This window comes from Musa acuminata, chromosome BXJ3-11 (genome assembly GCF_036884655.1).
Source record: "Musa acuminata AAA Group cultivar baxijiao chromosome BXJ3-11, Cavendish_Baxijiao_AAA, whole genome shotgun sequence".
In the NCBI taxonomy this organism is placed as follows: domain Eukaryota; kingdom Viridiplantae; phylum Streptophyta; class Magnoliopsida; order Zingiberales; family Musaceae; genus Musa; species Musa acuminata.
The window spans coordinates 2923502-2950269 of NC_088359.1; the positions used below are offsets into that span (position 1 = coordinate 2923502).

General features: G+C 34.7%; 1 protein-coding gene across 3 annotated transcripts in view; it reads right to left on the bottom strand.

Moving 5' to 3' along the window:
- Positions 1-25965, bottom strand: part of LOC135652956 (tripeptidyl-peptidase 2-like) — a 46889-nt gene extending 20924 nt beyond the window's left edge. Inside the window, exons 1-20 of one of the 3 annotated variants that reach the window (XM_065174332.1) lie at positions 25490-25965; positions 22149-22227; positions 21965-22038; positions 17581-17690; positions 17419-17499; positions 16412-16462; positions 15656-15742; positions 15424-15566; positions 13909-14059; positions 13713-13835; positions 11470-11553; positions 11166-11353; positions 9659-9833; positions 9439-9560; positions 9230-9309; positions 8708-8766; positions 7370-7524; positions 5955-6133; positions 2339-2451; positions 2087-2257 (exon numbers count right to left, since the gene is read on the bottom strand). In XM_065174332.1, the coding sequence (XP_065030404.1) occupies positions 2087-2257; positions 2339-2451; positions 5955-6133; positions 7370-7524; positions 8708-8766; positions 9230-9309; positions 9439-9560; positions 9659-9833; positions 11166-11353; positions 11470-11553; positions 13713-13835; positions 13909-14059; positions 15424-15566; positions 15656-15742; positions 16412-16462; positions 17419-17499; positions 17581-17690; positions 21965-22038; positions 22149-22227; positions 25490-25835 (2571 nt within the window). In that variant the 5' untranslated portion in view covers positions 25836-25965. The other 2 variants (XM_065174333.1, XM_065174334.1) reach the window with 2 other exon arrangements.
- Between the last annotated feature and the right edge of the window lie 803 nt (positions 25966-26768).

Consider the following 26768-nt stretch of genomic DNA (forward strand, 5'->3'; position numbering starts at 1 on the left):
TGTGTGTGTGTGTGTGTGTGTGTGTGTGTGTGTGTGTGTGTGTGTGTGTGTGTGTGTGTGTGTGTGTGTGTGTGTGTGTGTGTGTGTGTGTGTGTGTGTGTGTGTGTGTGTGTGTGTGTGTGAGAGAGAGAGAGAGAGAGTGAGAGAGAGAGATTGAGAGAGAGAGAGAGAGAGAGAGAGAGAGAGAGAGAGAGATGAGTAGGAAGTGAGTACACAGACCTTTGGAGTGAAAGTGTTTCGGTTGACACATAACTAAACCAACCAGCTAAGTTGTGACTTTACCCTCCTCTTTGCTTGGAAAAAACGAAAATATAATCAAGTCATCAACTCACTATAAAGATTTGCAGCATGAATCTTTATTTACTGGTATAACTACCAAAAAACCAAACTATGATTTGTGATTAAAATGAACACTCTTTCAATTTATTTCATGCTCTCAGATCAATGTTCTATAGAATATTAGGACATTATATCAATAATAAACTAAATAAACCACATGGAGGGAAGGCCTATATATCTAGGAAGAAAGGAAACAAAGTGAATGGTTAGGATATGAGAAGCAAAGAGAGTCAAAAAACTGATGAATTTGAGTGTGCAGTGTCAATGTTATTTTTTGAAACACAAGCCCAATCAATAGACAATGGGATGTTATGTGTCATGTATGGACTTACCAAGCCATGTTGGCACTCATCACGAGCTATCGTGTAATTTGGACTACTTAAAAAAAAAAGACACTAAGGAAAGAAAGAAAGAAAGACAGGAAGTTATACATAAATCATATAGGGAAGAGCGAAACTTCATCAATTTAAAAGAGGATGATATGCAGTTTCATGAACTCAAAATAATAATAATCGTAATGAAAAACAATTATTAATAATATTAATAACAATAATAATTATCAAAGCATTTATCTAAGTCAAGCTGGCAAGATTTGGCAAGGAGTCTCAGCTAATCCTTCTTAATCAGTATATAATGTGGCAAAGTAAGTTTGTATCCAACATTTCTCAATCATCCATGGCAGTAGCTTCATACAAGATCTTACAGATATTATAAAATATTTTTGTAGATGTATTTCTTATTTAATTTAAAGGAACATGTTTGTATCCCATAATTTGGCTTGACTTCATGTATAGGCCCCTAAAAAAAGTGCTCATAATTTTCTTTTTTCATATGTACAATGCTAAATCTATGCAGAGTCAAAATCCTCAACCCTCAAATTCTCATCCTTGCAGCAAAGCAAAATAGACTTAGAGAAAGCTCAAAGAAAACACTGACTTACAACTTCTCTAGTTTCACTTCTATAATTCAATCAATGACATTTGAACTTATGGTTATCGCATAGAGCAACTACTATCACATCCAGATATATCAACTTTTATTACCGCATTTGAAGTCCTTGTAATTCACTACCAAAATATTTCAGCGGTAAGACATTAAGAAAATAATTTTCGAAAGGATCAACTGACATATATGGACTAAGGAGAAATTCAAATTTTACAGGAAAAAGAACTTAGAAGTTTCCGATTGTTGTTGAAAATGGTACCAACATATTTTGATGTAAACATGAATTTCAGATTGTAATTTAACTAAAAAATTAATGCCGAATCTACAAGTTACACTTGTCTAAAAAAAACCTAAATGAATAAGACTATAATGACCAAGTCCATGAATTTGAGAAAACAAGAGATTACAAAAAGGAATAGAAAACCCAGAAAAGGACAGCAACAAACTACAGGACTTAAGAACTAGCAAACACAAAAGCAGAAATTATAAAATATTAAAATAAAGAATAAGTTAGATACTATAACATGCTTAATATCAGGTTAAAGTAAACAATCATTTTAAAATGATGCTTTCGATAGGTTGCTGCTACTTTGTAGCCAGAATCTCACCTGAAAAAGTGTCAGAGATGATGCCTCCCCCACACACCCGATGAGTGGGACCCATGTACACGGATCTTACACATCAGGTCTGTGAGAGACCACAATCAACAATATTTTTTTGGGAGTGATTTAGTCCACCTAAATAGCATCTTTCCTTTCAATAACATGCAACATAAAAGTAAAAAAATAGCTAATTGATTCACCTCAAAATCTACATGGGTAGCTTCATGGCTCCCAATTCCACTGGACCAAAACTGAGCAACAGCCAATTCCATTGTAAGACCACCCTTAACAGGAAAAGTGAATGATTTGACTGAAGGAGATGAAAATGTCACGACAGCCTCCCACTTCATAGGCCGCTTTAATGGACAGATCTGCCAAGCGGCATGTTACACAATATCCAACTTGAAATCTGAAAAAATATATATTATATTTGGGTTGCAGTTGCACTGTACCTGAACTGTATCAATAAAAAACCTCCGAGCTGTATCAAATCCTGAAGTTTGCAGTGTTGCCTTAACCCAAGTAGCTCCAAATGGAACATCAATAAACCTTCTTTCGATATGACCTATCATTTTTCAAGTAGACCACAGACATAAAGACAGAAAACAAAACATAGTAGCAGACATGAATGGCATATTAGCATCTGTTCATGGGACAAAACTATGATATTAATCACATTAGTACTTGCAAAATTAAGCAAGAACCAAAAGTACCAAAAAGTGTTGTTTACAATGAATGTAACTTCTTTATTTTCATAAATAAAAACCCAGAAATTTGATTCATAGCATTCAATCAAAAAACAATTGAAAAGAGAAGACAAAAATACGGAACATGAGTGAACAACACATAGATAGCATTGAGAAATATAATCTGCAAACAGTTCATAAAAAGGACAATAAAAGCACCTTCTTATAATTATAATTTAGTAAAATCCACATAGTACAAAACAAGGTTCTCAGTTTCGGTCCGTAATAGTGTACCGAGCCCTGCTCGGTACAATACATCGAGGCATACCGACGATATGCCCAAAAAGAGCTAAAACCTCCAAAAATACCTGGAGGTAATAGTCCAAAAATATCGGGGCATACCGACTGGTATAACTCGGTAACGGTCGATATCCGATAGGTACGCCTCAGTAATGGTCGGATTTCGACCGTTACCTCTCGATACAGATCCCGCATCACCCGATACGTGGTCAAAACACTGGTACCGCCTAGTAGAGGACGGTCCACATACCAGTATCATCTCGAACCAGTACATACCGCCCGTATAGGGTGGTACACATTGAAATTGAGAACTTTGGTACAAAAAAATGAAAACAAGCATGCAACAACTACCAAACTCCTTCGCTTAGGGCACATGGCTCAGCTACCTGACTCGAAGCAGTCAGGCCAGGTTTTAACACAACTGCATCCAACCCTACAGGCTCAATGAACCATCCACACCTCATTGCCACTGCACAGGTTACATGCCAATGCTACCACTGCAAACGCCCAACGTCACTTAAGTTCATCCGGTTCAAGGTCCTTGCCTTACTGGAAGAGCAGAAACACAACCCTATTCCTGAGGCCTGTAGCATATTCCTCTTTCCACCTCTCATTCTAGATAATTCTGACTATTATCTAGAACGTGATGGATCCTTTCTCACTAACCGATTTACCTCATCAGAAACTTACAAGGACAACCAGTTGCTGCTGGTTCTGACAGCCATTGGGCTACAGGTGCTTTATAGGCAAAGTGTTGGGCTGTATGGGAAGGTTTACAAAGATCAAAAAGGAAGGTTTCAACAATCTTTTGGTCAAGATGGATGCTTTAGTTGATGTCAACATCTTCCGATCTCAATCTACTATACCATGGAACTTTGAGAAACCTCTGCACTGACATTTTTCTTTTGGCCAAGTCTGTAGCTGTGACTGGTTGGAGCCATATTCCCATGAAGACAATCATATACCACAACCTTGCTTGAGTAGCAAGGTCCTCTAATATCCCGTGTGTTTGGGATGCTAATTCAGTTAACTCTTTTGCTATTATACTTCTCGGGAAGTCTGTTGATGTACCTGTTTTAGTTGATTGAGGATTTTCATCTTAAAAAAAAAAAAACCAATTCACTCCTCTACCTGAACAGAAGCATAAATCATAGCAAGCAAATAAAGATCCTAGAATCCTATTTCTGTAATAGAAAACAAGAGTTTGATTAACTTCTTGAAATTCTATTGCACTAGGCTTAGGTCAAGGTTAGGTATCAGTTTGATACCAATTTCAACTATTGGATCATTGCAATACCAAAATACTGGATGGTTCCCTCATCCTGGTACCAATGAACAAGATATTAAAAATTAAAAATGAACAATGAATGTACGGTTAACTAGCTATAAGACTTATAAGTACTTGGTTGAACCAACAAATATCGGTACATACATTAAGGTCCAACGGGCATTTAAAAGTTCAAACCATGGCTTAGAAGTTTAGAGAATCTTAGTGATCCCTAACTTCTCAGTCTCTCCCTTGTCTCTCTCCACTCTCCTTTCAGTAGTTATTTGTGGCTCCCAGCGGAAGTAGAAGACAGCTAATTTTATAGTTGTTTTTCCCCATCCCATCTCTCCCCTCTTCCCTCTTCTTTAAATCCTACTCTCCTTTTCTTTTCGTTGTTCCTTCGTGGATCAATTGATTTAGTCAAGAATCTCAAGATAATCGCTAAAATTCAAGCTAGCAAATTTCAGGTGATAAGTCCAGAAACTTATCAATTCAGTAAGAATCTGCCATCTGATTAAGCTTACCAAAGTGTGGAGACAGCAAGAAAATGGGACAAAACGAATCTTGGCTCATCTACAGCAAAGAAATTTCCAGGTGAATGACAAAAGTGTGCATCTCTACAAGGTCAAAATTTTAAATGGATTGATTAGTAATCTTAGACAAGGTTTTGAATACCGGTCTATATTGGCATACTGAGCTCTGCTCAGTATAGTATGTATCGGTATGTACCATCAGAACGCCAGGGCATATCGACGATACACTCTAAAACCTTAAAAATACCCCTACCTACCACGCCAGGGTGTACTAACCGGCACGTCTCAGCAACAATCAAAATCCGAAGCGGTTTCGGTCGATATGCGTCGGTACCGATCAAAACACTAGTACCACCCGGTAGAAGGTGGTTTGCATACTGATATCCTCTCGGACCGATACATACCGCCCATACCGGGCGATACACATCGAAACATCGAAATTGAGAACCTTAGTCCTAGATCTATACATGGTCTTATCTATTTTAAGAAAGAGTTAACTGCTCTAGATTCAACATCTTTTAGTGCATAACTTCACTATGATGTGACAAAGCATAGTTTTATAGTATAGTTGGAAATAACTACTACTCAACCCCAAGCATAGTTGCAATTCCAAGTGCCATGCAACTTTGTGCTGCCAGCATGCTTATTTAACAATCCAAAGAAGTAATGTAAATCAAGTGAAAAAGACACATAAGATATTTAAGTAAGTCTTTTGCAAAATGTTATGGCCTTTCTATTTAAGAAAATTATGAATGCAAAAAATGTAAAGGGCCAAGTGCTACAAGGGTTGATAGACATCTCTGTTTCAAGATATAAAAAGCTATGGATAAGAAAAATGGTCATGCAGCTCCTCAAGAGACACCAATAAGGCTAGCAAATGAAGAACAAATTGTAATTGAAAATAAAAAATGTGAATGTCAAACATTTGATGAAAAGTGATATTATTTCTTCTACAAGATCAAGACTCAAAAGCAAAGCAAGAAGCCAAGAACATTACGAAAATGCTCATCATTTCATGCAAGAATTGCTGTACTTTCATGAACAAATGTCAGGATGTAACAGTGTTAACAAATCAAGTATATGCATGTTTACCCAAAGTTGGCATTGTTGCATGAAACTTATCAGATAGATGTTGACAATAAAAGTACAACCACCTACATGGAATCCAATTAGGGGAAAGGACGCTCTAAAACTTTATAAAGATGATAAACCAGATCAAACAAGCATGCTTGACAATCTTGTATCAAGTCATACTAACAGATTAAGTAGTGTCTTTAGTTACCTGGACGAAAGGAGACATTGGACCATGAAATTATTGGAGGCTTGCCCATCGAAGCAAGAGGCTTTATTACTGTAATAGGCACCCGGAAGAGAGGGCCACGCCATGGAGCTTTACAATCAATGCCATAGACTTCATAATAGTGTAGACCATTACTAACATTAACAGGATCCACAACTATGCTGAACAAAGACAGAATAAAATTAATTCATAGGATATGCTAACATTGCAACTAACTTAAAATAAAAGTTGAATGAGATGGAAATGCTTTGATCCATTGCTTCATAAGAGATCTTAATGTGCAGATATACATCACCAGAATCCAAGGCAGGCAATTATCAGCAAGTGGTTATATCTTAAAGACTGACCCTGTTCCAGTCTCCTCTCAAGACCAATATGGTATGTTGCAATAGTGTGGTATACTCGAATTTAATTTTAAAACACAAAAGAAAGTTGATGTGTTAGTAGAACTTCATAACTATATTACATTGTGTACCAAGAGGCAGTTGGACTAATATGGTACGTAAGCATGCTCAGTACACTTAAGTATTTGAATCTATATTTATTAGCATCACAATAAGGAGAATTAATAGAATATATGTATATTACAAAGGAGGCGATTTCACAAGCTAATATTTTTCATTGACCACACAATTAAGCTTGTAAATTAATCAAAAAGCTGATAACCTACATCGTCAATAAAAATTTTGGTTCAATACTGATACCAGTCCTAGAGAGAGCACCATGAAGTACCTACTGCTATACCATGTTGGTACAGGTTGGTGTTGACCAAACCACTGCATGCACTTCGAAGTATTTTCTCAAATAAATCATGACTTTGGAATATAATATAAGTGCACGTAAAACTAAATACAAACATCCTAAGCACAAATTAATAATTGCATTCCACATCATATAAAAATACACACAAATAGCACAAGTATTCAGCAAAAAAAAAATAATGCTAGCCATTTTAAATTATCAGAAATAGACATTTTTGGTACAAAAATAAATGGTTAGAGACAAATTTGAAGTCTCAATGATCTTTATCTGCAAAAACAGAGCATTATTCTTGGGAAAAAATTCTCTAATTCAAAAGTCAGAGAAAAAAGAGCCAAAAAAAAAAACGAATATATACATAGTGGGCTATAGTCCTAAGAAAGTAGGTTTAAAAAATTTAGGGATCTACCTATTGAAAATGGCAAGTCCTCAGTAAAGAATGAAAAACAGTGCTTCCTTGTTCCTAATTCCCTTCTGATAAATTAGTTTCAATGAAGAAGTTAACAAGGAGAAGTTGGCCACCAATAATATCATATTGATATTTTCTTATTCAGGTGTACTAATGCAAAAAATATAATGATTCCCAAAGAAACAACATAAGCAAATTAGGCACATTTCTAAAAAGGATTCAGACTAACTTGAAGCTACGCCCATTATGTGTCAGCATCAAATATTCAGGTGCACGGATGACCGACTCTTCACTTGAATGCAATTCAATACACTCCTCAAATGGAACCAATTCCTCCAAATTACTTGCATCCTCATGGAACTTCGGCTCAACTTGAACAGTCCACTGGATGGATATAAATATTATCTTTAGCTTCTTCCAGAATAAAATAAGAGACAACATAAATTCAAGTAAAAAAGTACGTGTAATAAATATCAAGTACAATTTTTTTACACTAAATAATGGCAAGTTATTGATCTTTAAGGTTAATGAATCAAATCCTTAAGGAAAATTACTTCTAATAAACCACCAACAAAAAGCATGCAGTACTTGGTAAAGATTGGTAGTTTAATACAGGACACAATCAATGAGTAGTAAATTACCTTATCTGCCAACAACACTACAGCTATTTCTAATATTTGGGTAGGACTATCGTTGTAGTACACTATGCACTGAAAGTTCAATCCATGAAAGGACATGTGTTAACTACCGAAAGAATTTTTCTGTGAGGACTAAGTGCAGCCTTTTTACTTGAGGTGATGCCTATTGAGAATAGGTATGTGCTCCATAGTCTTCAAATCCCCATTTGCTAACATTCTTTAAGTAATTTATAGAAATAATAATATATTTACAATCAGTCTTCTATAAAGATACTTTATTCTCCCCATCTTTTCACTAAAGTCTCAGCTGAATTATTCTCTCCATCAGTGTTCTCATCCTCCTCTGCTTCTCCTCTCCCCTCCCGCAGCTTGCCGCTGCTACTGTCACCCGCCGGTACTCTTCTACCCCTCATCCTCCTCGTCCCCCCTCCCCCTTCTTGGTACCACAGTACAATCAACATACCATGTGTTAGTATGCCAGTTCGAACGGGACTTTACCAGTCCGGCTAGGTACCAGTTTGTATCCAAAATCCGAAATTGTAATCCTGGGCCTAAAGGCCCTACACAACCGTAACAATTTCTGGTCTTCCTCTTAACTGTTGCAACCCCAACTTACTAAGAAGGTCTTTACCATTATTTATATTTTAAATTTATACACAACTTCAGATATAACAAATAAAATTGCTTCAAAGCAGTTACTTGATAGCAAGCGATCAATTTTGGTTCCTAAATGTTGCATCCATGCCATTTCATCTAGCATGGCATGCATGGAACGGATATAGTGCCAGTGTCAGCAAATGCTAGTGCACTGAATTCATACCAGGATGACACTTTAAAACTTGATAATAGGATGCATCAGGATGATAAAATTAACTACATATTAAAAAAAAGACATGACAGAAAATTGTAGAAAGCATATAATGGCTCACCTCACTAGCTTGTTCGCAAGCATTGGGTCCTCTCAAATAGATTCCTCGAAATGTAGGAGCTGTCATCCATGAGAAGTTTAAACAAGAAAACCACTTTTACCTTCATTCTCTAAATTGTTAAGCTAAAATTTGGAAATATGGCTTCTGCATAACGTAATACTTGCATAATCTTTCCATGTGCTTCGATAAAAGGTACCTCTAGGCATTAATGTTGACAAATACATATGATTACTTATTTCTAACCTCTTGGGTCAAGTTGCATTTGTTCTGTTTTTACATAGAGAAGAAGCATTCATTTATAGCAGCATTGCACTTAAAGCAAGTATAAATCATAAAACTTTAGTGAGATAGACTTAAGAGTTAAGATAACATTTCAAAGCCAGAACAATTATATTAAAGAATATGAACATAAACCATTGATTCTCAATTTACATGAACTGTCTTGAAGAATATGAACATACACCATTGATTCTCAATTTACATGAACTGAAACCGAACAGAAGAAATAAGTGATTGACTTACTTGATTTCCCTGCATGATTAACTGTAATCTTATAGGAAACAGATGGCAAATCCTTAGACATCTTAGCATATTCATATGCCCTGCCACACATTCAGTAAAGCCATAAGCCTTCAAAGGTTTTTAAAACTATGAATAAGCATTTCTCAGCAATATGTTTAAATGAAAGACAGCAGGAAACAGGAAAAATAGCAAGAAACAGATTAACTGACTTATCAATCTGCATGAGCCCCTGGCCTGTGGTTAGCTTCTCTTCAGCCGCATCACCTATAGAAGCTGCAGTGTTTTCCAATGCTCTCCGCACGACGTATGGACTTACATTAATACTTTCAGCCTAAGAACTCATAGGTTAAGAATTTTTTTTTTTCATATATGTTAATCTACAGAGGTCAGCTCGCATGAACAAAGCAACAGAAGGAACACACTACAAACCTTCATTGCACTAACGAGAAGAGCAACCCCTCCACATGCAGATGGTGATGCCATTGAAGTTCCATTCATGAGCATGCGTCTCTGCAGAGTCCATGTCGGTACTGGTGCCACCGCTCCACCAGGAGCACTTATGCACACACCCAAATCTCCATCAGCTGTTGGACCTCTACTAGACCTGTAAAATCTCGAGAACACTCCAAAGTGAATCAAAAATGTTAATGGACTACAAACAATCAATGTGCACTAGCAAAAATACAAAAGGTTTTTCTAGAATAAAACACTAATATTACCATTTTCTTATAAAAAGAAAAGTTTTAAATAACAGTCTAATGTCAGTTCCAGCATGCAATCAGACCAGTATGGTAACGATATATCAGGTGATACCAACCTGTACTGTCCAATATCATTACAATAAAATTAAAATTCAGGTATTGAAGTATATAGTCTGGAACCAATCCTTGGTTGCACCTGTAAATACTGATTCGTATCTATTGGTCCAACTAATATCTGAAAGAGACTCCTCAATACATACTTGCAATATGATCCACAAAATGCCTAAATATTCAAAAGCCACCACCAGTGATCAGGACAATGTTATAGGAAGACTGAAAAGATCTCCCTTTTAGCATCCAAAGGCAACAGATACTCTAAAAAATTAAAAGAAGTGCATTCCAAACTTAAAAGCAAAATTTGAACACAAAGGACACCATTGAGGAGCGAAAGATCATGTACAAGGCCAATGGTTAAGTTGATTACTGGGCCAACCTTGCCATTTACACATATTAACCTAGCAAAGGTATTACACCACACTACCAAAACTTGCATCACTTTTTGAAGGAAGTATTGCAAAATCTACAGTTGAAATTTAAAATTAAAAGAACAAACAACAAATTCACACATCAAATAGGAAAATTCTAAATGACACAAAACGATATGAAAAACAAAAACAAATAATTAAGGGCCTGTTTAGTTGTGTTCTCAAAATATTATTCTTCAAACCAACTCTATAAAGACAGAATGGTTTTCTATTTTTTACTAATTGAAAATTTGTTTGAAAAAAAATTGCCCTTAGAAACATCTTTTTAGAAAAAAGGCTTCTTGTTACTACTGCCTTCCAGCCAGCAGTACTGTAGGTCCATTCAGAGAACTCCATGGAAAAAATTTTAGATCCCTACTTCCCTAGCATGTACAGTGCATCTCTAAATTCCAAGATCAGGGCCATAAGAAATTACCATGTATATTCCAACCCATCAACTGGAGGGTCAACAACACAATATTATTCTTGAAACCAACTCTATAAAGACAAAGAATGGTTTTCTATTTTTTGTTTGAAAAAAATTGCCCTTAGAAACATCTTTTTCAGAAAAAGGCTTCTTGTTACTACTGCCTTCCGGCCAACAGCACTGTAGATTCATTCAGAGAACTCCATGGAAAAATTTTAGATCCCTACTTCCCAAGTATGTACAGTACATCTCTAAATTCCAAGATCAGGGCCACAAGAAATTACCATGTATATTCCAACCCATCAACTGGAGGGTCAACAACACAATGAGCTCCAGCAGCCATGGCAGGGGAGACATAAGCACCAACACCTATTATGCTTGAACTAGTGCCACCTGGTGCACCTACAGTGGTTAACGCAGGTCCACTGTTCCCAGCACTGCTAATGAATATTAGACGGTGCTTGTCTACAACCTGAGGATACAGTTTGGCATTCAGTTACTGCAAGCAAAATAGCCAAATACTAAAGTAACCCAAAAGGTGAGGGGGCTATAATTTGAGCATAGCAGGCATGGTTCAAAAGATACTACCTCATTAACAAGGTCAACAAATCGCCCATAATCAGGAAGCAGTGTAGGCTCCCCATAACTCATATTAATGAGATCACATTTATGCTGCAACATTTATATAAAATTTGTCAAGAAGCCATTTCAGAGATTGAAGTGCAAAAAATTCTGAGCCACTCGAACCACTTGTAAGAAACATTTCAACAGTGTGCAGACATGCCTAGTTAATATGTTATTAGTTGGAATAAAAGATGTTATCAGGAGAACTGTACAGAAGTAGGAGAAAATGCTTAGACATATATCTTACAAAATTTGAGACAAAGTGCAACTGACATTATGATACTCACAAAGATATGGTGAACCATAATGATTCTGAAAGACATAATGTGAGGATATGTTCATTCAAACCACTACTGTACCTTGAGTAAAAGAACAATTAAGAAAGTAAACTAAACCCAAGCTACATAGTTAACAAAGATGTATCAATCAATTTAGCAGAAAATAAACATAAATAATGTCTTATGGCTTATAAACACTTGTGTATATATATATATATATATACATCCCACTAAATGATTTTGTGTGAATTATTCCTTAATCCACATCATTCTACAAAATCCCACAAAATTTATACCTATAGATTCATATTGCTAATGTTTCTAGAACTTGCCTCACCATTATCTCTCACATTAGGACTCGACACTGATTAGACTCAGAAAAGGCCTCTACAACTCCCAAAAATGTAAACTAGAAATATTGATGAAATTAATCCAAATATACTGATAACATAAATTAAAAATTTTATTAAGATGAGATATCGGTTAGACTTCTTTCTACTGTATGTTGGAATCTTATTAAAAATGAATTTTTGCACCATTTGAAGTCCTTATCTTCATTTTTTTTCCTTCTCTTGTACTTTCTCCTAACTTCTCGCCTTTTAATTTCTTCCATACACTTGTCTCTACCTGTTGATTGGGTTGTAGAAATACCATCGCCCATATGAGAGGTCATAGGGTCGATATTCCAATATGCACATGCTATATGCTTTCTGCACTGTCCAGCAGATGGTTCCCCTCCACAAGCTTTGTGCGTTAAGTAGGCACAGTGGGCTGCATATCCAAGAGAATCTTTGTTGCCTAGTTGTGAGGTCAAATGTCCTCACGTAGAAGAGAGAGAGAGAGAGAGAGAGAGAGAGAGAGAGAGAGAGAGAGAGAGAAACCTCTGTCTCTCCTTTCATATTGTTAACCAACTTTAATGTTCCAGATTTAATATTTTTTATCAATTCACCGATCAAGAGATATGGAAAAAAAAGAAAAATCAAATTGGAATATTATGGGTCACATATTTTTTATCAATTCACTCATCAAGAGTAGTGCTCATTTGGCCTAGAACTGATGACCAGCGCTAGACCATACCTGTATTGTACCGATTTGATCGAGGACCGATCTCGATAGCAGATCAAGATGTTAATCTTTGGTACTATGTACTGTTATAAGTCTCGAACTTTAACTAAAAGCCCAGATCATAAACTAGGAGCATTCTTGAATATAGAAACTAACACTTGGTTTTAACCAAGTTTGCTCGAGTACAGTTCATTTTATTTGGCAAAGTTTGATGCAAGCACATTCTCTCACCAAGAACATGTTCAATTGCAAAGGAGATAAGTAAAAACACTTGCATAGCAGCCACTATGATAATTGCTGGTGCAGCATCTGAGCATCTTATGTTAGGTTAAAAACAAAGCAATAATCCCTAGGTGACTAAACAAAGGCAGTTAGGATCAGTAAAGGGATTAAGCTAGCAATTGATCCATCCTAGTCAGCGCAAGTACATATTACCTGCATTCTTCATGTGATGAAAACAAAAACCTTGCTTTTTATCATGTCAATTATAATGGAAATCATATATTATTTCCATCATGAGTTGGCTTGTAAATCTTCATTAATAAGTGAAAGCATAATATCAAGAAATTTGAAGAAATACTTCACAAATTTGCATTAAATTCATAATCAATAAAAGAACTGTTATCTTTCAATAATTAAGCCTTCTAACTGCTGGTTGGTACACCAAAAAAAATAACAAACTTGTTCAATCTACAAGCATATAAGTAGCCAAACAAACTCATAAATGCAGTGCAACACACCATATACAGAAGTATTAAATTCCTCAAGTAAAATCATAATCATCATCCAACCAAACACAATAAATTGAAGATCAGCATCATCACAATTTCATAAATTGAACACATTTATGAAAAGTAAGGCTACCTCCACTGCAGCTATTAATGCTCGAGTCAAACCAGTCCCTGTTTCCATGGAGCCTAAGCGTGCATCCCCAATCTTACATGAAATCAATTGGGCTCCCGGAGCAACTCCATTTAGCAAAGGTTCCTGATGATGATTGTTTGGTCAAAAAAATAGATAATTTCTTGTATTAAAAAGTGGATTATTAAATTGAAGATACCTCAGGATGGTAGGCAGTAGCAATGCCAGCAACATGGGTTCCATGAGGTGAGCAATCTGTTACTATACTTACAAGATTGCCATCATCATAAACATTTGTAACAAACGAGCAAGCATCCAGCTTGCTAAAAATACCAAATTTCCGCTCATTCCTGCACATATTTCCACCAGTTATGTACTCCAATAAATAAGTTCTGTGCAGGTTTCAAAAACTCTTTTATTTACATATTGCAGTAACAAAATTGTGCCCACCGAAAAAGGAAGACATTGAAATTGGAAAGTGACATCATCCTTAGCATTAGGCAAAAACTACAAGAAAAAGGTAAAACTAATATTTTCTGAACAGGATTGAGATGGAAGAGAGCTCATAACTTGAAAAAAACATAATAAGTCAAATGACTTCTCGTCATGCTGAAACTCTTTACAAGTGAGATAAGAGTGATTAGCTACAAGCCTATAATGCAAGTTCAACTGAACCTATTTAGTGTAAGCAAAAAAAGAATGTTTGATATGACGTTCCAAAAGGAAAGTCGATCCTGAAAGAGAGCTAGATAGCTTATAAGGCTTATGGTGATCTGAGAGTAACTAGCATGAAAACCTTATGATTTGAAGTGTGTAAACTCTCTTGAAAAGTGTTGAGTCTCTTCCTCTTTAAATTTAGAGATCATTCTAAGAGAGGTGTGAGGTTTTCTTGTAAAAGAGATGTGTGAGGGTTCTCTCCTAAGCCTGTGAAAAGAAGAAAGAGTTGTAACAAGGGTAGTTGATCTTCGCCTATTGAAAAGAAGATCGGTAGTGAAAATCGGTGGCCTCGAGGGAAGAGGAATCAGGAGTAGACTAGGTCGGGACGACTGAACCACTATAAATCTAGTTTGCATTTCTCTTCAGACTTTTTTTTGCTATTACTAATTGATTTAATTGCTCACTACCCTTTCTCACATTCTAAGTTAAATGCATTTCCAATACGTATTTTTTATCGAAATTTTTCAAATCGCAACTTTATTCCAAAAGCACTAATTCACCCCCCCCCTCTTAGTGCCTTTATGATCCTAACAACTATGTTAGCAAGCTATAGTTAGTAATGAAAATCTACTAAAAGTTCATTATTTTGATACATGAAATATCGATAGAAGAATATATTAGTTCAAGCAACAAAAGAATATAGGAAGCAAAATAAGTTGATGAAAATGAGTATCACAATGACCTAATTCGAAAAGAACGGTCACAAAGATCTGATATGAAACCAGCAATTCAGCTAGTACACTTCATATGAAGACACCCAATTAAGATATGAAATCCTGTTAATCAGGAATGTGTCCAAACATCATGTTTCAAATCATAAGATAGCTAGAGAAACCTAAAGCAGGAAACATAGCAAATATGCCAGCAATCACATAAACACTAAACAAACGTTGCCTGCTCTAGAAATGGTAAAACATCCACTAACAACAGAAGATCACAAAGCATAAAACATTTAATAGAATAAGATAAACAGCCCACATTGATAGACTGCACTAACCTATAGTTTGTCAAAGGAACAAAATCAGCCAGTTTTCCAGTATCAGAACTATCCTCAAGACTTTGTGTGTCAACAGCAACCCTCCAAACGTCACCATCATTCCAAACAACAATATCAATAACAGGTCCTCTGTCATCATAGCTCTAACATTGATACAGTGAGAAAATTTATGAAAATGTTGTACCTGATAAGAAAGAGAATATTGATATTTGATAACAAAGTTTTGTCTTACTTCAGCTTGTTTCTTCAAAAAATCAAGTCTGTTTTGAAGATCTTCACGAGCCTTCTTTAACTTCAAATCTTCTAATTTATCATACTTCTGCATATATGCATCAAAGTATTCATGATTTTGTTGTTACTCATCTGATCCACAGGCTTATTGATTTTCTAAAGCAATGCATGGAAAAGATATACATAATTCATTTGGTGCCTCATCAAACTTCAACTGCACCCATTCATACATTGAAGAGACAATTGACATGTCAGCTGTATGTTAAAGGAAAAATCCAAGCATACCTCATAGTGTTAGGCATTCATAAGTAAAACCTTCAAAGAGGTTAAGAATAATAATAGTTTTAATCTGGTTTTATGAAAGCTGTCTATATTGCAATATAAACAGGCAATAAGGATGACATTGTAAATTACAACTTGATGTACTTCTTCAATTTTTTCATATATCGTATTCTTACTAGTATTGGTGCACTCAATTCCGAAAGTTCACATATCTCATTAGTTGGTATTTTCAGTTATAAATATTCTTAATGGTAATCTGAGGTGCAAAAAATCTCAAATATTAAGCATCTTCATAATGTGTGATGATTGCAGGTTTGCAACTATTAATTACACTTTCCTCAACTAAGAGTTACAGCCAATTTGACTGACACAAAGAAGACGAAAAGTGGGAGGAGAGGGAGAAGAAGCAAGAAGTTAAGATGAAGAAAAGACAAATAAGAAACCTCTGACCATGAAACAGAGGAGAAGCCATTACTGTTGCATTTGATATTTCTGCAACCAATGGAATGTTTATCATCAACCTTCTCTGTAAGATAGAGAGGAAAAGATTAATAAATAAGAAAGAGAATACTATAGAGTAGCTTAAGAATGCTAGCATAGATATAAAAGATTTGATAGGATTTTAATAAATTTCAAATCCCAAGGGAGCACTTTTCAAATAAACTCCTCTTTGTTTGTTTTTGAGTTATTATTTACTTCATTTATACGGAGATTAGAAAAGTATCATATGGTGGGATGCATACATCAACATGTCTTGTATGATGTAAAGATTCATTAGTAGTTATTCATTAATATTTTTGTATAACATAAATAATAAATTTCTCAATAAACATATCATATTTGTTTTTAGGGAACTAATATTTATATGTTGTCATTGACTCATTGTTATCCTTTATCAAATTTATATCTTGGTTTCATTTTTTTCAAAAAAAAAAAGTTAGAAAGATTAAAGATACGAAGATAAAAGAATCTATTAATGTGATATTACTATTTTCATAAATTTTGTTTAATTTTTGTATTTTTATTTATGCATTATTATCTAGGGAGATTCTGATCTAACCAATCTGATCCACTTTGTCAACTCGACAATTCCAATACTTGATTCTGCATATGATGGTTAAGACCTAGCAAAAAAACATGAAGTGAACATGGAAATCAGGAACTGAAGAAACTTAAAATCATCAACATTTTGAAGCTTATTCAACCAAAAGGTAGTTTATAAAAAATAAAATCACCACATTACCATAAAATATTGTTAACCTGAAGGAATCATACTAGATTTTCAAAAGCAATCAACAGCCTGAAATAATCAGAGGTTAACGTAGACAAACGAAAAACATATGGACTATAACTATTCATAGTAACTGTTTTGTTGTAGCAATATACAATTTCATAAATCCATAATGATAGGACATATTTTCCTGCCAAAAAGAATATACAGGGAAATTTTTACATATTGATAATAGAAAAAAAATTAAAGACCTTGTCAAACTCATTCAGCTGTCTTAGAGCCTCTGAAATTGCTTCCTGATTTTTCTCATCCCACTTCTTCTTTCGTTCTTTCTGAGTTATATATGATAAACCTATAAGTAACCGAGAAGATAGAGCTACATACAAACAAAACATACACAAGTAGGAAGACACCTTTAAACGTGATGTCAGTGTGCTGGTGAAAAGCTCATAGAGTAACTTATATCCAACATGCCACTCCTGGGAAGGATTCTTCCATGATGGATTCACAACCAAGCGAGTCCCTGAATGTAAATAAGTGGATTAACATAAAATAAATATCAAGCAACAAACATAAGCACAACAAAGTCCATTGTGGTCATCATATCATGATCAAATTATTGGAGCAGAACACAGAGTAAAGCAACTTTTCTTAACAAGATCACATTTAAGAAGTTAGCATTTTAGACAAAGTAAAGCAAAAGGTTCAATTAAATGACTTAGAGTACAAAATTAATATCCTAATGTTTTGGAAGGAAAGAAAGGAAACATGAGGGCAAATATAAGATTGAACATTTAGTGTAAACATAATAAAGTCACTGGAAGATACTGGGTTGAGCAAACAAATGATCAAAAGAGAACGAAACTGAAGAACGGTGAAAACAGTGATAGAAAGAGCTGGATTAATGAAGAGAGAATTATGAAAACGTACAAACAGAAAATTGATGTAGCCAAAACATGAAACATTTAAAGTGTCACTTGGTTCTTACATGAAATAAAAATAAATCCAGTATACTATAATCAAAATGGCTAAAAACCTTGACATTTAATTAAGCTCATGAGCATCTGAAACATAATTGAAATTATAGCAGAGTATAATTGACAAATTAACTCTATACCAAAAATTTAGATAGTCAATTACATAATTTATTAAGTTACTTCAAATTTTAAATTAACCAAGCTTTAGATTACTCAATATTGTATATTCGTTTTGTTAATGTGCATTTACATTTAAGTGTAAAATAGCATCAAATTTTCAATTAAATTTATTATATATATTGAATATTTTATACATCTAATTCCCAATTTAAGTATTATGACACTCGTTATCATTTACATCATTGCTTGATTATAATGACTACCAAAATATACTAATATAGCATATTAATATAATATGCCTTAACAAATTTTTAACCAAGTTTCACAAATTCGTATACCAATAGTGTATCAATCAGGGCTCGATTGGTACCATACCAGTGTACTGAATGTCAGTTCATTGTTTCATAATTAGTTTCATAAACAACTCAAAAAGATGACTAAAAAAAATGCTCCATACAAGGCCTATTTCGTCCTATACCAAAGTATAGGCCCTGTATAGAATATACGGGGCAAGTAGCACTCGATTTACCTTGGTCTATGTATCAACAAGCTTTAAACCAATAAATACTAATCGTATTAAACCACTACAGGAGATTACAAACCTTGCTTCCAATAATAATTAACTACATTTTTGTGCATAGTAAATTAGAGATACTTATATATACATTTCATCACAAAATAAACACATTATCAATATAAAATTTTATCACTGTCAAATATAAAAAAATAATAAATAACATATAATAAAAATATCACTCTCAAATATAAATAATCAAAAATATTATATTATATCACTTGTTCATATTCTATAAATAACATATAAAACGACCATGTTAATCATTATTATTTGAAATAACTATAACCTTACTAACTAACCACTAAATTTTATCAATTATTTATACTTATGATGGTAAAATTTATAATAACACATTACATATAAGTAAATATATATGTAAATGTAAGATAATTGTTTATGCATAAAGATAGACATAATTATTTGAACACAAAATATCACTAACGCAATAGAAAGACTAATTATATATAATTAGCATATAGACATGTCTTTTGTCACTTAGAAGATCTTTTCTTAAGCCCTTGCACATCAAATTATAATATCACTGTGTGGAGTATTTCATATCCACCCAATACCAACCACTAGGTATCAGAATTTTTTCATTCTGTTTTTAATTATAATAAAAAATAACTTTGTGATGCAAAGAAAATGGTGACCAGCACATGAAGTTCCCATCAATAGGAAGTCTAGGGAGAAACAATTAATATAGTCTAACACCTGTTTATAGGAAGGTATTTCCTTGACTTGAACACTGGTAACCTAGATACAAATGCCACATGTAAGTCGGTCAACAAGTAATCCTCAAATCTGACCGCTCAAAAAGATCGGTGTCAGGTTCCCATCCTTTTATACGTAAGAAAAGAAGGCAGCATTGAACATCAATGGCAATAGAATAAGTTGACATCAAAGGTTGAATGAGAACCCATGAATTAATGATTTACCATGCCAAAGTCTAGTGGCGAACATTTGCAAGTCAAGAACTCCAATAAAGAGGATAGTAAAATACATTCATCATTCATAGTTTACATGAACATAGTGATGAAATTAAGGTTGAATGCAGCTTCTATAATCAACATTTATATTCGTTTGCCCTCAGATTCTTGGTTTAGGAGTCAACCCAGTGGTGACAAAGTTAAAATTAAAAAAAAAAAGAAAAAAAGAAACAAGGCATTTGTCTCCAATTATTATGCACCGATAAGTGATACTGAACAATAAAAAGCTAACGAAGATAGTGCAAAATATTCAAAAATCTTCCACAATATATCAGGCATAAAATTGGCCAAGGATAACAGTTTGGTGCAGCCAAGGCAATGAAACTGCATTATAAAATAGAAACTATGTGGTTGTGGTTCCTGTAATCTTCTTTCTTTTCCAGATTTTACTACAAGAGAAAGTTGGATATATGACACAAGTCATCTTTGTATTGAAAGGCTTGGATGCATTCTTCTGTTGTATTAAGAAAACTCACTGACAAATGTGAGACAATCATAGATCTCTTAGTGTTGTTAATCCAACCATTGCTTACTTATATGCACGGTTTTCTACAACATGTAAAGTGTAAACACATGCGTAAGGTTTCAAATACCAATCCGATAAATACATACAAACCAGCATTTACCAGTACAAGGATCAATACCAGTCTCTAGTTAGTTTTGCATTTGTTTCCCAATGATAACAAGTGATACAAGTCAGTATATCACTTGTTATATCGGTACTTTATTGCTTAAATCAACATCAGACTAAGAGTTAAATATAATTTGTGCATGATAATTCGATAGTTGCTACATCTTAGATATTTTAGTACTATCGTAATCTAATTTCCCCGTAAAGTTATTTATTTGAGGATGCACCCATGCATGTAGATTTTAAACTGATTGGAAAGCTTCTTATCAATTCTGCCATGCATGTAGATAACTGATTGGTAAGCTTTTTATCAATCATTGTGATCTGATTCTTGTAGCATCTTGTTATCTGTTTATTGTGTTCCTTGATTTTAAGATCACGAATGTCCCTATCTTCATCTGTTCATGTATATAATTAACATTTTCCAAGCAGCAAGCCTAGCCAGTAAATATCTAGGGCGGCAGAGTCATCGTGGAACACATACAGCAGATTTGCTCATCAGGTAGTAGTTTCTTATTTATCAGCAGGAGTCTAGTTAAAGCTTTGAAGAAAAACTTATTCATTTGTTTAATGTTTCTGAAAACAATTATAATCAACAATTTTCAAACACGTAGCAATAAATTACTCGTAGTAAATTAAGTAGTTGCTCTAGGTATCATCTGTTATGGCTTCCATTTCATGTTTTACATGAATGAAAGTTTTTTTTTCACAAAAGACTCTTAGTCAAATGTGGGGGAAAAAAACAGCAGATGGCCACTTCATTTATCTTTCATTGTTTTTCAGAAATGCTTTTATTATTTATTATTTAAAAAAAATCAAAGATCTTCACTTCTCTTATTTAAAAATGGAATTTTCCAATCTTTTTATCTTCATGACCATGCAATAATCCTAGTGAAATAAATTAACCATCAAACATGATTTAAATAACTGAAGCGAAAAACAAACCGGTTATACTCCTGAGTCCTGACTTCTGAAGATTCTTTACCAAAAAAAGTACCACCAAAAAAGCTCATACTGGATCTATTGGTGCCTCCTTTTTTGTTGGACTGATAAAAAAAAAGCTATGGGAAGACCATGCTTAAAAATTAAATGCAGTTAAAGTATCTGCAGGAGGTCCTCGCATACTGCAGGGCTTGGAACAAGCAATAATGAAGTTGAATAAACCTCCCAATCGCAGGCAATGAAACATGCCTTTAGTTAATTGCAGTGTCTAAAAGCAAGTAAAACAAAACTGATGCATGTTGTCATGCCACAAGCATATCACTGCATGTGTTGTGCATTGCAAACAAAATGACCAACAGCCTCTGAATTCAAGTTTTTTGCCTTGCCTATCACATAATAACCACCATTGTCTTGCCAAACAGAAAGACAATGATAGGTCAGTACAAAATATGAAAAAGATTTTTTTTTTAACATGTATGGCTTCACCAATACCCTAAATTATTTAACAACAGAAAAGAAGTGCTTAAAAAAATTAAAGGCATAGTTTGAAGCAACACTAACCAGACGCCCCAACGATAGATCCATCAGCATCGGCTTTCACCACCTTAGAGGTGTCAACATCACCACTTCCAGTGCTGAAGGACAAGAAAGACGTTTAACATAAGCTTAGAAGTTATGGACAGATAACATGCCAATTGATGTTAGCAATACGTTTCCATGTTTTTTTTTCAAATGACTAAATTACCAATCCAGTATATCAATGATTTTGGGTTTGCCATCTGATGTCACCTGCAAGCCAGCAGCTGCTGGATCTACACCAGAATCTAAGAAACAATAACACCCAAGAGATGACCATTTCAATAGTTGAAGTAGCTAGCAGTCTTATATGAACTTAAAAATGCCACAAACAACATGAAACTGAAGACCATTTAGTATGCCACTCATTTTGAGACTGATGAAATTATTATACATTCAAAATTCTCAGATGAAATGAATCAAGTTTGTTCAGAGATCAGGTTTGACATTCTGATTGCATGGATGACTATGGCAGTTTTTTATCCCAAAAATGCCATTGTCAACAGGACCCATAATGCATAAGAAGATCAACCACACAAACCACAATAGGCCAAACTCAAATTCCTGAATAAATAACCATCTGAGTTCTAAAATATGAAATTGAAGTGCCTGCGAAGATTCCAAACTCCTTGTTCATCCAATAAAAAAGACTGAAACAATATAATTTGTCAAGAACAAGCTTCCAAAATCTTCACTAAAAGTAGAAAAAAGAGAACTTCTTTCAGCTAGAAAATAAACAACAAAAATACTTTAAAAGAAAAAAAAATTTGCCCTTTTTTCAAAAGGCAGACAACGTTATCATATTTCTTGAGAACTGAACTATCAGTATAGCAACAAGAAAGCAATCAAAAATGAAAAAAAAAAACTACTCAGACTCCTCCAAACCTTAGAAAGAAATTAAAAAGAACATATCAACAAAAACGGAGATGAGCACCCATTGCTAGTAATAGGTGTCCTGCAAATCAATCACGTGAGTGATGACACGTGTGACATGATACGCATTTTTCTGTTTATTATATTATTTGATTTATCACTTTATCTTGCATGCTGCATATATTGTGATGTTCATAGATCTGTGCAATAATAATCAGATCGTGATGAGATCATGATAATGAGACCGATTCATCTTTAAACACAAATCTTAAAGAATCTCGGTCATAGGTTACTCGAGAGGGACATCGAGATAAACATGCAAACTTGTGTACCGTATACTCATCTATATAATGGAGACGATTGATCCCATAGCTACTCGTGTGGGGAACACTAGGGATACAGTACAGGTGGTCATTGGAGAATAAGTTCACTGATTGATCCGCTCACGAAATGTTAGATGGTTGATGATACCTCATTGTTATATAACGATTCCGTCGTCCCAGTGGTGTACCTAGCCCTTAGACTTGACATCAAGGATTCTTATAAGAGTACTCCACTCTTTGATACCGGACTTATAGGTCTGGAAGTTTCAGAACTAATACAATTGGTTATCGGGAGTGGCAACCAACCTTACAAGAACTATTGAGTATCGATAGAGGATCATCTACTCTCGGTGTCATGAGATAAATATCTCATGTGTTCTCGCTCAAACAAATCCATGATCAGTGTCATTCGGATTGAGAAAAAGAGTTTTACAGGTAAATCCGATTAGAGCGAGACTCGAATAAAAATCGTATAGGCCTGATAACACCATACCCAGTATACTATCTCCGGGGTATTAGATGGATGAGGATATAAGTACACAATAACTGAGGACAGATAGGTCTAAAGGATTAGATTCCCTTGTATCATTTGAGACTACGATGTAGTGGCCTAGTACGTCCATAGTCAATGAATTGAGCGAATTATTATGTATATAATAATTTACTGAGCTAAAAGAAGTTCTGACAGGTATAACTCACGGCTAGCTCGATATTGAGTCTAGAGGGTTATACACATATGATAGATGTTGCGACGAGTAGAGATTCAGATACGAAATATCTGTTGAAGCCCCTATTTTATTGAATATCTAATAAACCCCTTAATTATTAAATTTTATGGATAAAATCTAATAAAAACTAATAAAAAATTATTGGATAGAGATCCACTAATCTAAAAGGCTTGAATAACTGGATGAAGATCTAGTACTCAATAGGACATGATCCATTAGGGTTAAGTTGACATGGGCCTCTATAAATAAGAGAGAATCAAAAGGTCAGCCCTGCATTTTGGCTATCACCTCAAGAGCGTCTTCGCAACCCTTGTCGTGTGAATCACCGCTAGAGAGGAGTACAATTAACCTCCTAGATATACAATCTCTCTAGGTAAAACACATCCCTCAAATACGCGTGATTTTTTATTTTACGATTTTTTAGCACCAATCTTCGGACGACGATAAAACCTTTTTACAGAAATCTAGGATTTTTATTTTTTGTTCTTTTGTTACGCATGTGATGTCGCCTCTATATTTCCCTACGCTCATTACATTTGGCACAACCTTTAATGAATCAATCTGCAGCAGTTTTCAGCATCAGGGAAGTAAGAAAGAGAAAAAAAAGAAACAAGGATTCCTTTGAAGTGCCCAATTAACGAGTTACTTCTTTTGGAACCTGACCTATTGATATTCCAACCAGAGAGAACGGTCATGAGTGAAGAAAAAGTACTAATACTCAACTTCCCGTGACCTCGAAAAGTGAGTAAAATACTACAAAGAACATCAACCAGAATATGATCAAGAAGTTTTGCAAAAGATAGTGATGAGGATGCCTCTCCCATAATGTGGGATGGGATTGAAGGAATTCAATCAGCGGTCTCAAGGAAAGCCAAAAAAAAAAGTGCAAAAATAACGATAATAATAATAGATGAAAGTGAAACAACGATTTGTTTCAAAAACCCAACGAAAAAGTAATTTCTTAACTTAGATCCTAACCTGTCAATATTATATTAATAGAGAACAGTCGTGGACTGATAAGAGAGCTATTCAACTCAAGACTTCTACTAGAAGATCAGCCAGAGAAGTTCTACCAAATATGACGATAAGGACGCCCCACTCATTGGCACGAGATGCAAGGAAACGATCCATTGTGATCTATCTTTCTTGGAACCTAATCTATCCACATTTCACCGAGAGACCAGTCATAACCAAAAGGAGGCTTAGACTTCCTCCGAGAACAAGATAAAGGACACGAAAGACGACCCTCCCCCCATCGCAAACGGGATGGCCTTTGAGTAAATAATCCGTGGTGACTCTTCTTCGGCAGCTAACAAGGCCAAAATATTTCAAGAAAATGAAAATTTCTTTAATTTACGGCCATGAGGACACCTCTCAGGTGGGATGGGCTTCGACGAAACGATCCACTGCGATTTCCTTCGTCGGCATCGGTGAAGCCAAGAAGGTGGGAACAAGAAAACGATAAACCAATATTTATTTCAGAAGCCCGACTTCTTTAACTTTCTAGGAACAGAACAGCTAGAGCCACTCGACTCAGCCATCTCCCGACGTCAGAAACAAAACATCAACAAGACCACGACCGTTACCAAAGATGGCGATGAGGACGCCTCTCCCATCGTAGTTGGGATGGGCTTCAAGGAACCGATCCGCACCGATCTCCTTCTTGGGCATCAGGGACGCCAAGAAGGTGGATTCGGTGAGCTTGAAGGAGGATCCGCACGCGTCGCTCTTCTTGGACTCAGTGGGCGGCGGCGTCGGTGTCATCGCCCTGATGATTACCCCGCCACGCCGCAGCTTTCCTCGACCAAAACGTGGAGAGACGGGCGAGAGAGGCGGCGGAGAAAAATAGGGGAATGGCGGTGGAAATGGGAGGATCAGTGATCTGGCATCGGCTGCCGAAAGGGCATTATATGCTGCGACGGTCCGCATCATGATTCGGCTGCGAGGGAATTTTACGCTATTCTTTTTCTTTTTGGAATCGCAAGGAAACACTTTTTGTTTTCGTTTTCTCCCATAGAAAGAGCACGGAAATGGATGACAGCGGAAGCGACGAGTGTGGATAACACGAGCGGCGATGCTTTCGTATGTGTTTAAAATATTTGGGGGTCAAGATCGTGTTCGGAACATATTTACATGTTTAAAGGAAGGATTTAAGGATTTAATAAATAATAGATAAAAAATATATATTTTAAATACATTTTGATATTTAGTAAAATTATATTTTAAAACTTAATTAAATATTTATGATAAATCTATCCTTATAATATTTTTAATATTTATTCAAAAATAAATACATAATTTTATTTAAATTAATGAGTAAATTATATATATAATCTTGTAAAAATTTTATATGTCCCAAAAAATATAATAAATAATAAATATAAAATAATCTTCAAAATAAGTAAATAAAATTTTATCTTATAGAAAATATAAATGATATTGACTTTTCACTAAATCACAATCTCATAATTTTAGATAGAGTCACAATGTCCTTTTAAATTCTAAAAAAATCATATTAACATCTAATAAATATTAAACTATTAATATTATTCTAATGTAGTATCAATATTTGAACATTTTCAATGCGACATTTGGACTAAATAAGATTTATAAAAAAGTCAAATATTTAATTTATATTTAAAATATTTTTTAAAAATAAAAAAATATGTTAGATTAGCTAGGATTACAAAAACTAGGAGGGCCAGTGTCCTTCAAGGATGACTAAAAAAACAAATCTATCACTCATTCTACAAAAGTCAGCATGCTCATGGGTAACTAGATTAAGAGAATAGTCAAAATATTGAAAGTGAATAACATTCTAACTTGAAAGCCAAAAATAAAAAACACGGTAGACAATAGAGTGAC